We start from the raw sequence: 14,503 nt of genomic DNA, 5'->3' as shown, positions 1-14,503 counted from the left end.
GCCTAGAATAATCTTTTGAAAACATGTGCTAGAAAAACTGACTACCAATTCTAGGGGGAAATAATTGTACCTCAAACTTTACCTCCCACCATACATAAAAATAAGCTTGAAATAAACTTTAGACTTAAATGTTTAAGGTAAAAATCACAAATTTCTAGAAGAAAGCATGAAACTTAAAAGAAAATTTGATAAAATGGACTACACCCAATTTAAAAATTCCATTTTTTGAAAGATACTATTAAATAAATGAAAAGAGGGACACCTGGGTGGCTCAGTTGGTTAAGCATCCAACTCTTGACTTCAGCTCAGGTCATAATCTCAGAGTTGTGAGATTGAGCCCCATGTCAAGCTCTGGGCTCAGTGTGAAATCTTGAGACTCTCCCTCTCCCTCTGCCACTCTCCCTGCTTGTGTCTTCTTTCTAAAATCAAGAAATAAATCTTTTTAAAAAATGAAAAGGAAGCTATAGACTGGGAGAAAATATTTGTAATACATTTAATGACAAAAATTTGCATCCAGAATCCATAAAGGACTCCTATAACTTAATGAAACAATTCAATTAAAAATGCCTATGCCTTTTCATGTCAGAAAAGAAAATATATGTATGTTGAATACATGGAAATATGTTCAATGTCATTAGTCATCAAAGAAATGCAAATTAAAACCACAATGAAAAAAAAAATAAAAAAAAATAAAACCACAATGAGATAAAAATTATACTCACTAGAGTAGCTAAAGTTAAAAAGACTGACAATACCAGTACAATATCCATTCATGATTAAAAACCCTCAACAAAGAAGATTTAGAGGGAACATACTTCAATATAGGCCATATATGAAAAACCCACAGCTAACATACTATTCAAACTAAAAGCTTTTCTCCTGAGATCAGGAAAAAGACAAGGATGTCCACTCTTACCACTTTTATTCAACATAGTATTGGAAGTCCTAGCCACAGCAATCAGACAATTAACAGAAATAAAAGGAATCCAAATCAGTAGGCAAGAAGCAAAACTTTCACTATTTGCAGATGACATGCTACTTTCTATAGAAAATCCTAAATACCACACCAAAAAACTACTAGAACCGATGAATGAATTCAGTAAGGTCTACAAAATCAATATACTGAAATCCATTGCATTTCTGTTCGCTAACAATGAAGTAGCAGAAGGTGAAATTAAGAAAACAATCCCACTTACAATTGCACCAAAAATAACAAAATACCTGGGAATAAACTTACCAAGGACATGAAAAACCTGTGCTCTGAAAGCTTATAAAACACTGATGAAAGAAATTGAAGATGACACAAACAAATGGGAAGATATTTCATGCTCAAGGACTGGAAAAACCAATATTGTTAAAATGTCTGTACAACCCAAAATAATCTACAGATTTGATGTAATCCCTATCAAAATACTAAGTATTTTTCACAGAATTAGAACAAATAATCTTAAAATTTGTATGGAACCCTAATAGGCTCCAAAAGTGAAAGCAAACTTGAAAAAGAAGAACAAAACTGGAGGTATCACAGTCCCAGATTTTAAGATACAACATAAAGCTGTATTAATCAAAACAGAATGATACTGGCACAAAAATAGGCACACAGATCAATGGAATAGAATAGAAACTCTAGAAATAAACTCTCATTGATATGGTCAATTAATTTTCAACAAAGCAGGCAAGAATATACAGTGGAGAAAAGATAACTGCTTTAACAAGTGGTACTGGGAAAACTAGACAGCTGCATGCAAAAAAAACAAAACAAAACAAAACAAAAACACCCCAAAAATAAAACTGGACCACTTTCTTACACTATACACAAAAATAAACTCAAAATGGATTAAAGACCTAAATGTGAGACTTGAAACCATAAAAATCCTAGAAGAGAGCACAGGCAGTGATTTCTCTGACATCAGCCATAACAACATTTTTCTAGAAATGTTTTTTTAAGGGAAGGGAAAACAAAAACAAAAACTATTGGCACTACATCAAAATAAATTTTTCTGAACAACAAAGGAAACAATTCATGAAACTATAAGACAGCCTACTGAGTGGGAGAAGATATTTGCAAATTACATATCCAACAAAGGGTTAATATCCAAAATATATAAAGAACTTCTAAAACTCAACACCTCCAAAACCAAATAATCCAATTAAAATTTGGCAAAAGACATGAGAGTCATTTCTCTAAAGAAGACATTCAGATGGCCAACAGACACGTGAAAAAATGCTCAACATCACTCATCACTCATCATCAGAGAAATGCAAATCAAAACTCAATGCAGTATTACTTCATACCTTTCAGAATGGCTAAAGTAAAAAATACAAGAAACAAATGTTAGCAAGGATGTGGAGAAAAAGGAACCCTTGTGCACTGTTGCTGAGAATGCAAACTGGAGCAACCACTGAGAAAAACAATATGGAGGTTCCTCAAAAAATTAAAATAGGAGCAGCCCAGGTGATCGCCGCCTTCGGCCCAGGGTGTGATCCTGGAGACCTGGGATCGATTCCCATGTTGGGCTCCCTGCATGGAGTCTGCTTCTCCCTCTGCCTTGTGCCCCCCTCTCTCTTTGTGTCTCTCATGAATAAATAAGTAAAACCTTTTTAAAAAATTAAAATAGAATTACCATATGATCCAGTAATTCCACTACTGGGTATTTACCCAAAGAATACAAAAACACTAATTCAAAAAAATATACATACCCCTATGCTTATTGCGGCATTATTTATAATAGCCAAATTATGGAGAGAAGCCCAAGTACCCATCGATAGATGAATGGATAAAGAATGTATATATATATATATATACACATATATATATACATATATATACATATATATATACATATATATATACACACACACACACAATGGAATATTATTCAGCCATAAAAAGGAATGAAATCTTACCAATTGCAACAGCATAGTTGGATCTAGAGAGTTCAATACTAAGTGAAGTAAGTTAGTCAGAGGAAGACAAATACCATATGGTCTCACTCATATGTAGAGTTTAAGAAACAAAACAAATGAATAAAGAAAAAAAGAGACAAAACAAAAAACAGAATTTTATCTATAGAGATAAGATGATTACCAGAGAGGAGGTATAGGTGGAAGAGATTAAGGATCACTAATGATAAGCACTGAGTAATGTATAGAATTGCTGAATTATTCTATTGTACACCTGAAACTAATATAACACTATGTTAACTATATTGAAATTAAAAAAAAAAAAAAGACTGACAGTGCCAAGTATTGGCAAAGATATGGAACAACTAGAATTTTCATACACTGCTCATAGGAATGGAATAACCACTTTAGAAAACATTTTGGCAGTTTCCTAAAAAGTTAAACATATACCTACCATATGATCCAGCAGCCAGCAATACCACTTCTAAATATTTACCAAGAAGAAACGAAATAAAATTAGAAAATTTAAATATATGTATATACAAATTTTTGTATGTGAATGCTCTTACAAGTCTAAATCACAACTCCAAACTAGAAATAACCCAAGTGTCCATCAACTTGTAGATAAACTAAACACTTTGTAGTATATCTATACAGTGGAATATTACTCAGCAATTGAAGGAAATGAACTACTGATAATAACATTGATGAATCTAAAAAATATTATACTAAATGAAAGGAGGCAGACAAAAATACATACTACATAATTTAATTTATATGACAATCTAGAAAAAGGAAAAGTAATCTATAGCAGTAGAAAGCAGAAAGATAAAAAAAAAAAAAAAAAAAGAAAGCAGAAAGATAGTTTTCTGGGGCCATGAATAGAGGGGACTGGTTACAAAGGGGCACAAGGGAACTTCTTGATTTAATGAAAAAATCTATGTCTTCATTGTGGTGGTAGTTACATGCATGTATATATTGTCACAACTCTTTGAATTCTACACTTAAAATTGGCTCATTTTATTGGATGTAAATTATCCAAATTATCACTGGGGTCAATAAAAAACAAGAATGGGGACACCTGGGTAGCTCAGCGGTTGAGCGTCTGCCTTCAGCTCAGGGCATGATCCCTGGGGTCTGGGGATCACTTCTCACATTGGGCTCTCTGCGGGGAGCCTGCTTCTCCCTCTGCCTGTGTCTATGCCTCTCTCTGTGTCCCTCATGAATAAATAAAATCTTTAAAAACAAAACAATAAGAATGTTCATAGCATTATTTATAAAATCAAAAACTAAAAAGAATACAAATGTATATCAACAATGGAAAGATAAATAAATAAAATAAACAATATAATAAATAAATAATATAATAATATAAATAAAAACTTATTTAAAGTTTTTATATATTAATGCACTACAATATTATGTAGCGATGAAAAATAAATTACAGACAAATGAAACATGAATAACATTCACAGATATAATGTTGAACAAAAAAATGTACAAAAGGGCATATACTATATAATTTCATCTACATTAAATTTTAAAATAGGAAAACTATTGTTACCTTTGGAGAAATTATTGTCTAAGAGAAACCATGAGGGACCCTTCGGGAAATGATGAAAATGTTCTATCTCTTTACCTGAGTGGTATTTATACAGAGTATAGACAGGGAAACATTCATTGAGCTAAACACTTGGGATATGCACACCCTATTAGTTTCTTTTTTAAGTATGCTCCCACCCAACATGGAGCCCAACTCAGGCTTGAACTCATGACCCTAAGATCAAGACCACCTTTTACATATTTATTATCCCTCAATGAAAAAGTTTTTAAAATTAGCACTGTGGTTGTTTAGAATGCACTGCCCTTATAAGAAGGGCTGTAAGAGAACAAATGGCTGCTGCATTAAACCACAATTACAAAGTGTTGACTACAAGGACTGTCAGTGGATGGGCTTCCTTTCACTGCATTTGAGAAGTTGTAGAAAGTAAAACCAAGCTCAGGGCTTTAAATTCTCAGCACAAATTGCAGTCAGAAAACCAGAAAATTTTCATGATGACTTTGAAGGAATATCTATTTCTTGTAGATTCAGGGCAGATGTGGATGAAAAATCAGCCCCAAATTTAATGTGACAAGATTAAAATGTAAATTGAATTCATACAGTTGCCAAGTCTCTTATGTGAAAGTTAGCATGCTCCTTGGAAAATAGAGGAACCCCAAGACTTGGAATGTTTACATTTGGATGGAAACTAAGACTTGAGCTACAAATCTCTCTAAGCCTCCCTTGGCAGCAGAAGCAATCTCTTCTCTTCTATTTGAGAATATTAGCCTTTATTTCCTTAGAGTCCCTATAATAACTTCACTTAAGGTAATTAGCTTGCAGGGGTGTGTCTATTTTCCTTAAGGTCCCCCTATTTAGCATTCATTGCCTTTAGACCCAAAATTGGAGTCAGATCTCATGTCCCATCAGGACTAGTCAAATCTGTACTGAGAGTGATTGTTGGTACTCCAAGAAAATAGCAAGTTTTTGCTCATTCATCACAGCAAAAATCTGGAGGATATGTGTGGGGATTGATTATAAAACCTTTAGGCTAAGAAGGATTGGATCAAACTTGTCAATATTGTTATACTTAGAAGATTTAATTAGCAGTAATATTCTGAGTATCTGAGAATGGTTTTAACAGTTCCCTTGACAGGTTAACTGAAACCTTGACCCAAATATGGCCTACATTCAATGAGATTGCAATGCTAGAATCTTCTTGGCATACTATAGAGGAAGAAATCCAAAGGCTTATAAGATTGTTAAAGTTGATTCTCTTATGTATCCTGCTATTATGCACCTTTACCATATCCTCCCAGAGGGCCCAGATGACACTTTCTTAAGAAATACATTAATGAGGGGAGTATTAGCATCTCTAAAAAGCTCTTTGGCAACTGTCTTCTGTAGACTGAAAATGATGGTAGTAAATATTGCCATTGAAATTATGGGAAACCAGAGTAATAGAAGACATGGTATTTAACTGCCAGATACAAGGTCTACTGGTGAAAGTCAGTACTTATAGATAACACAGATAAACGGTATTTTGACCCAATGCCTAAGGTCAAAGTTCATATTATAATGGGCTCATTTTGCTTAGGGCTCACACTACATTATTTACCTACTTACTGATTGTATAATTGGAAATACAACAACGAACAGCAAGAATTAAAGTGGTTATCTGAAAATTTTGACCCACATGGCTTTTCTCTGATGATCATGGTTTCCCCAGAAATTAAATAGATAGGATGTCTACTAAATTATTTTTATTTTTTATTTTTTTTTTTTTATTTTTATTTTTTTAAAGATTTTATTTATTTATTCATGATAGTCACAGAGAGAGAGAGAGGCAGAGAGGCACAGGCAGAGGGAGAAGCAGGCTCCATGCACTGGGAGCCCGATGTGGGATTCGATCCCGGGTCTCCAGGATCGCGCCCTGGGCCAAAGGCAGGCGCCAAACCGCTGCGCCACCCAGGGATCCCCTAAATTATTTTTAGAGTTAGTTATAGAAAAGCTCTAACTATGGGGCCAGAAATGTGAATTGAGACACCTCAATGGAAAATCTTGGCTTCTTATCTAGTTTCTAGACTTAAGCCAATTTACACATACAGAATTCTTTGATTCAGAAAAGGAAGCCGGCTCTCTTGAGGAAGAATCCTATAAGACCACCTCAAGCATGTACAGTAGATCTTACTCCAGGAGTTCCTCAAAAGATCTGTAGCCATTTACTAGGGTGAAGTTCATTGGAAAAAGGGCAATATCCAAGATTTTCTGAGATTACCAGACACTGACTTCAAGTTAATATTAATCCCTAGGATCTCAAAATGCCCCAGTGGGCCATTGGTTAAAATTAGAGTTTATCAATAAAATTGTTTAGAAAATAAAAAAAAAATTTTTTTTAATAAAATTAGAGTTTATGGATGTCAGGTAATAAATGCTATTTTGGCCCCCCAATTAACCTGTGTATTTAGCTATGTTTATTTCTGTTCCTGAATGTATAATTGGAATACTCATACTCAGCAACTAGCAGCATCCTCACAAATTGGGGGCTGAAGGCTATCATGGTAGGAAGGAACAAATAGAAACTCGTGAACTTTCTCTGCCAGAATGGTAAAAATCAATCAGTCAATCAATCAAAAGGAAAAACAAAACAATTCTACAGAAATTAGATATAAAAATATATGAACGATGTGAAGGATTCAGAAGAAGTAACCCTATTACATTCTTGTCTAATTCTTCTGTTTTGCTTATACAGAAGATATTTTTTTAAAAAGATTTTATTATTATTTGGACAGAGAGAGCACAAGTTGAGGGAGCAGCAGCAGAGAGAGAGGATGAGGGAGTGGCAGGCCCCTGGTGGAGCAGGGAGCCTGATACAGAGCTGATCCCAGGATCCCCAGGACACCGGGATCATGACCTGAGCAGAAGGCAGATGCTCAACCAACCCGACCACCAGACACCACTGCAGAAGATAAATCTTAAAGAATGTTTGTAGGTTATTGTGACTCCATTTGTAGTTGTTATTCACCATGTGGAATCTTTATTAAATCAAATTGACATAGCCTCCTCATTTACAACTATTGGTTTGTCAAATACTATTTTCTTCAGAGCAATTTACAAGACAAACAGAAATTTGACTTCACCTGTCAAAACTGTACTTTTACTGCCCTACCATAGCACTAAGGCAGGCTTCTTTCTCTCTATTATAATCTAGTATGCAGACATTTCACAGAAATGTCAGATCTACTACCTCAACTATTTCCATCATGGTGATTGGACCTGCTGAGCATAAAGTAGCATTAGATGCCTCAGTACAGCCCATATGTGTCAGAGGGTCAAAGATAAAAACCACATAAAATCAGGGTTTACTACCTTAATAAAAGTTTTAGCGGTTCAATAGTCTGAAGCATGATAGAATATCTCAAATATGAGGCAAATGTGCCACCTGCCACAAAGAAAGAGTCACAATGTTTATTGGACCTTTTTACAGCTTAGGAACAACTTATACTTTCATGTGCTGCTCTTATACACTAATTGAGCTGTCAGCTGCTAGAGTAAGTCCCAGAGCTTTGTAGAAAGAAAAGGCTTTGTGAGATTTGTAGGGCTGCAGCACAAAAAACCTTCTTTACCTTATACCTTATCACCTAGACGATCCTACGGTATTTGAAGTGTATGGGGCAAATTGGAATGTTATAGCAAGTTGCATTAGAAGAATTACAGAGTAGATTCCTTGAGTTTGGGAGAAAATCATGCCCTCTACTAATGTTAACTATTCTCCCTTGGGAAACAGCTCCTGTGTATGATTATACTGTGATAAAACCATTCACTTATTACCTGTGTAATTTTCTGTATGTATGTTGTATTTTTTTTAAAAGATTTACTTTTTAAAAACTCTACGGAGGTGAAGGTCCAAAAGTAATTACAAAAAGAACAAATTGGGGAGGATTTCTCTGGTTTTTAAAAATAAAGCTATATTAAGAGAATATTGGGCCTGGAATCAGATTTATGGGTATGTGAGACTTTAGTGTATACCATAGGTAGCATAGGTGAGAAGGGCACCTAGGTGGTTCAGTGGTTGAGCCTTTGGCTCAGGTCATGATCCTGGGGTCCTGGCCCACATTAGGCTCCCCACAGGGAGCCTTCATTTCCCTATGCCTCATCTCTGCCTCTGTGTGTCTCTCATGAATAAATAAATAAAATCTTAAAACAAAACAAATAAATCAGTGAGAAGAGACTAATCAATAAATGCTAAGTTGGGATAATTGGGAAAAAATTAAAATTAGACTTGAGCCTCAATAATGAGCAAAAATAAGTCCTGTGTTATCGAAAACGTGGATGTGGAAAACAAAACTGTAAAAGTCTTAGAAGCACCCATAGAAGACAGAGCATGTCTTTTGACCTTGGTATAGGTAATATTTCTTAATGAATACCTGTGATAAGCACAAACCATGTAAGAAATATTCAACACATTTGGCTACCTCAAAATTAAAAACATTAATATGCCTAAACTTACCAAAAGTTAAATTTAAAAATAAATGATTAAACTGGGAAAGGATATTTGCTATATAGATAACAGAATAATCATTATCACAAATTTATGAATTATTAAGAAATAGACAACTATTCCCAACTGAAGAAAGGACATAAAAAAGCCTTCCATAGGTGAGGAAACCCAAATACAGATAAACATATGAACATATATTTAATTTCACTAATAGTTAAGGAAATGCAAATTAAAATAACTAGATACCATTTTTTATCCATCAGATTGGAAAAGAATTATGAATTCAAACAATATCAAGTATTGTCATGATATGGAGAAATAATATTCTCATTCAGCAATGGTGAGAAGTAAATTGGTATAGGTATTTTGTGGAGCAACTTGACAATATCCACTATAGCTGAAAATGTTGATAGTGTACAATCTATTAATTAACACTTTTAATTACTTACCCTAGGGAAATGTTTATACATGTATGCAAGGAGATGTGTATAAGGATATCCACTGCAGCATTATTTTGGTATCTAAACACTGGAAATAATCTAAATGCCCATCAATAAATGAATTTTAAAAAAATACAGTGTTTTGGGGACACTTGGGTGGTTCAGTTGGGTTAGTGGCCAACTCTTGATTTCCAGTCAGGTTATGTTCTCAGAGTCCTGGGACCACACTCCGCATTGGGCAGTGAGTCTGGCTTGAGGATTCTCTCTCTCTCCCTCTGTCCCTCCTCTCTCTCTCTCTCTCAAATAAATAAATAAATCTAAATATTTTTTAATTACAGTGTTTTCATATTATAGCATACCATACAGCAGCTAAAAGGAATAAAATCTATTTCTTTACATACATGAATTGACCTCAATGTTTGGTAAATAAAAGCAATTTTAAAAAGCACACATGTGGGCAGCCCCGGTGGCGCAGCGGTTTAGCGCCGCCTGCAGCCTAGGGTGTGATCTGGAGACCCTGGATCAAGTCCCACGTCAGGCTCTCTGCATGGAGCCTGCTTCTCCCTCTGCCTGTGTCTCTGCCTCTCTCTCTCTCTGCATCTCTATGAATAAATAAGTAAAATCTTTAAAAATAAATAAAAAAATAAAAAGTACACATGTGCTATGATATCAATTATATGTTTTTAAAGTACATAAACAAAATATTAATAATCATTTCTGGGTGCTGGGAATACAAACATTAGTTTTATAATTTTCTCTATTTTTCTGTGGTTAAAATATTTCTCAAAAATTATGCAAAAAACAACTAGAGAGCTGTTGTTTCAAATGTCATACTCAGATCACATTAAATAAGAACTGAGTATTACACATTGGATTTAGCTATTAAATCAGTAACTACTGTAAAGCATCTATTAAGTGCAAGGTATTTTGACATGTCACAAGATAGAGAAGTAGAGTATAAGCCTAAAGACAAGATACACTTTCCTGATTTTGACTCTGCAACTTTTATTTACATAATTATGGTAGTAGTAGTGATGATAAAAGCTTCAAGAAACTGTATTTCATTTACATAAAAATCTCAAATCTCCTGTATCAACTAATTGCAAACTTTCTGCTTAGGTAGGATTTTTGGATCGGCAGAGGACATTGGCTTTGTTGGAAACATTCTATGACCAAAGTTCAAAAATGCTTAGAAGTTTGCTACGAAACCCAAGACAATGTAAGTGCTGTTCAAAGGGAGTATGCTTGGGGATCCCCGGGTGGCTCAGAGGTTTAGCGCCTGCCTTCCACCCAGCATGTAATCCTGCAGTCCTGGGATAGAGTCCCACCTCAGGCTACCTGCATGGAGCCTGCTTCTCCATCTGCCTATGTCTCTGCCTCTCTCTCTCTTTCTGTCTCTGTGTCTCTCATGGATAAATAAATAAAATTAAAAAAAAAAAACACAAAGGGAGTATGCTCAAGCTGGAATGACATAGTACATTCATATACTAAAAGTATTCCCACGGAATCCTTTCACATGACATCTCCCTAATTAGATCATAGTAGCTAATCTAGCTGTTCATTCACCACAATTAGATGTATTTTTCACTATAGTGCGATACTAAAAGTTGTCAAGTTAGAACTCAATTTTAGGTTCATTCGAATTAAGAGGTGCTTGAGTGAAATCTGAATGTTTTGGAAATTAAGTTGGTAATGGTAATTCCAGTTTTTTTTTGTTTTTTTTTTTAATTTTTAATTTATTTATGATAGTTACAGAGAGAGAGAGAGAGGCAGAGACACAGGCAGAGGGAGAAGCAGGCTCCATTCACCGGGAGCCCGATGTGGGATTCGATCCCGGGTCTCCAGGATCACGCCCTGGGCCAAAGGCAGGCGCCAAACCGCTGCGCCACCAGGGATCCCCAGTTTTAATGTTCAACTTAGAATTCTAAAATTTCTAAAAAGAATAATTCCTTTTCCCAAGTATTTTTACTTGTATGCCTTTACTGAAATTATACAGTAAAAATCTTTCTTTTATTGCTTCCAAAACAAGTAGGATTATGGGTTTTGTTTTTATATTTATTTTTTTGAAGGGGGAGAAAGTAGGGGGGGGTGGGGAGAGAGAGAGGGAGAAAGAGGGAGAATCTCTTTTTTAAAAAATCTTTTATTTATTTATTCATAAGAGACACAGAGAGAGAGGCAGAGACAGTCAGAGGGAGAAGCAGTCTCCCTGCAGGGCACCTGATGCAGGACTGGATCCCAGGACTCTGGGATCATGACCTGAGCCAAAGGCAGATGTTTAACAATTGAGCCACCCAGGTGAGAGAGAGAATCTTAAGCAGGCTCCATGCCTAGCATAGAGTGTGATGTGGAGCTTGATCTCACAACCCTGAGATCATGACCTGAGCCAAAATCAAGGGCCAGATATTGAACCAACTGAGCGACCCAGGTGCCCCCCCCTTTTTTTTAAAGATTTTATTTATTTATTCATGAGAAACACAGAGACAGAGAGAGGCAGAAACACAGGCAGAGGGAGAAGCAGGCTCCATGCAGGGAGCCTGACGTGGGACTCGATCCTGGGTCTCCAGGATCACACCCTAGGCCGAAGGCGGTGCTAAACCACTAAGCCACCCATGCTGCCCAGCCATTTTTTATTTTTTAAAAAGAAAGTCTTTGAGTGACACCTGGGTTGCTCAGTGGCTGGGCGTCTGCCTTTTTGGCTCAGGTTGTGATCCCAAGGTCCTGGGACTGGGTCCCACATCAGGCTCCCAGTAGGGAGCCTGCCTCTCCCTCTGCCTATGTCTCTGCCTCTCTCTGCGTGTCTTTCATGAATAAATAAATAAAATCTTTAAAAAACAGTCTTTGAAGGATGGGTTTTCTGAAGAATGTCAATATTTTAGATCTGTGTGAAAATAGATACTTAAAAATCTATGAGTGATACAGATTATTCCTGAAAATTGTGGGAATCACACTTTTAGAGCTTAACAACTAAGTGTTTGGGGAGGGAAGGGGATGGTCTTGTTTCATGAGTCCCACTACAGAGAGTAGTCCTGGACACCAGGGTCGTTTTGTTATTGTTGTTATTTTTTAAGTGGGATTCTGGTAAATGCTGTGCAATCTTCCCCTAGAATTCTGAATTAGGTGTTCACATAAATTGTGGAGGAAAAGAATTGAGGCATAAAGAAGAAAGAAAGGGAGAGATTAAGGAAGGGAGAGAAAAGGAATATTAGAAAAACATAACCCAGGGAATGATAGAGACTTGCTTTTATTTTGATATTGTAGATATTGAAAAGGTATTTGAGGTGGAAGACGTGTGTCCTCTTCCTCATCCCTATGCTATACTTTTTGTTGGAGGACCAAAAGTAGAAGATAAGTTTTATTGTCTTGGCAGCCTAAGCAACTCTCCAAGCAGAAAAGGAAGAATCAGAGCGCCTGGGTGGCTCAGTGGTTGAGCATCTGCCTTTGGCCTAGGTTGTGATCCCGGATCCTGGGATAGAATCCTATATCAGGCTGCCTGCAGGGAACCTGCTTCTCTACCTCTCTCTGTGTGTTTCTCATGAATAAATAAATAAAATCTTTTTTTAAAAAAAGGAAGAATTATGCTCAATTCCATACCATACCTTTTAGGAAGGGATGATTTCTAACTTACAATAGTAAGTATCTTTTATGTTCCTTTGAATATCTTTTTGCTTTTATTGTGTTGTAGGGAAAGATAAGTTTTATTTATTTAAAGCAATAGGCCTATGCTACAATTACCGTGATCAATGCTGTTTTACATTAGTTTACTAGCTCTGATTCTGTATTATAATATCAATTATTTAGGGAAATATTTTGTTTTCTGCATTAGGGCCATTCATTGAATTTGAAGAGATAGATTTGCCTGAGTTCTGGGGAGACATGGATAATCAGAAACATATTTATGAAGACTTTGACAAAGTGCTCTTAGAGATGAATGCACAACTTTCTGAAAAATATGCTAGCAAAACCCAAAGCAAATTGTTAGAAACTCCAGAAGATCAACATTATCATGATGAACATAGTGAATCAACACTACCAGAACAGCAGAGAGGGACAACTGCAGAACAAGAACAAAACAGAATTTTAACCAAGGAACAAGAACAAGGCAGAGAGTTAACTGGAGAAAAAGAACTAGACAAAGACTCAGTAACAGAACAAGAAACCCACACAGGGTCAACTCCAGAACAGGGATCAAGTAGAGAGTTAATAATAGAACAAAGACTACATAGTGACTCAGTAATAGAACAAGAGCCACCACAAAGCATGTCTTCTTCAGAACAAGGAGTCAACATGGGAACAACTGCAGAACAAGGACTCTACAGAGAATCAATAGCAGCACAAGGACAACACAAACGGTCAGACACAGAACAAGGACCACACAGAGGGTCAACCTCAGAACAAGGATCACGCAGACAGTCAGTAATAGAACAAGAACCACTCAAAGGGTCAACTGCAGAACAAGAGCCATCCAGAGAGATATTCCCAGAAAGACAACAGGATTCAACCTTACAATCAGGAAGAGATAGTATTTTCAGAGAAAGTAAAATATTTAGGAATGCTACTTCCTTTGAGTACACTGAAATCTCCCCACAGAAAGAGAGGACTCAGGAACAAACCTATGAAAAAGAACTATTTGTGAGTTCTGAGCTGCAAGAAGAAGTCTCAACATCACGAAGAAAAGATCATCTTTCAGGTAACACAGTTCAATCTATGACATTGCCTCCATGCTTTGTGGAGTGATTGTAAAAGTCTTTTCAGAAAGTATGCATTCCAGTTGGGATCTTTTCTGGCATATCAGATCATTCAAACCTTAGATATTTTGCTGTTCAACATGTGTCTAGGCCTTGAACAATTAAATGCAAACCAGAATGTTTCTATTGTCAATTTACCTAGAATTCCTTTTGTACAGGAAGCCCGTTCATAAGGAAGAAATCTGGTAATGTTACATATAGAAAATTTCACTGAATTCCTGAAAAGGCAGTAGAAGCCCCTTTGTTTGTTTGTTTGTTTGTTTGTTTGTTTGTTTTAAGATTTTATTTATTAGAGAGATAGGAAGAGACAGAGAGAGAAAGGGAAGAGGAACAGAAGGACAGGGACAAGCAGATTGTGTTGAGCACGGAGCCT

At 36.0% G+C, this 14,503-nt stretch overlaps 1 protein-coding gene across 8 annotated transcripts in view; it reads left to right on the top strand.

The window, feature by feature from the left end:
• Positions 1-14,503, top strand: part of EFCAB5 (EF-hand calcium binding domain 5) — a 177,895-nt gene that overhangs the window by 108,834 nt on the left and 54,558 nt on the right. For all 8 annotated transcript variants that reach the window (XM_072779181.1, XM_072779183.1, XM_072779188.1 and 5 more), the window contains 2 exons: positions 10,505-10,604; positions 13,209-14,072. In XM_072779181.1, the coding sequence (XP_072635282.1) occupies positions 10,505-10,604; positions 13,209-14,072 (964 nt within the window). The remainder of the gene's footprint in view (positions 1-10,504; positions 10,605-13,208; positions 14,073-14,503) is intronic.

Source organism: Canis lupus, chromosome 16, assembly GCF_048164855.1.
Source record: "Canis lupus baileyi chromosome 16, mCanLup2.hap1, whole genome shotgun sequence".
NCBI lineage: Eukaryota > Metazoa > Chordata > Mammalia > Carnivora > Canidae > Canis > Canis lupus.
This window is presented reverse-complemented; position numbering and strand designations above follow the sequence as displayed.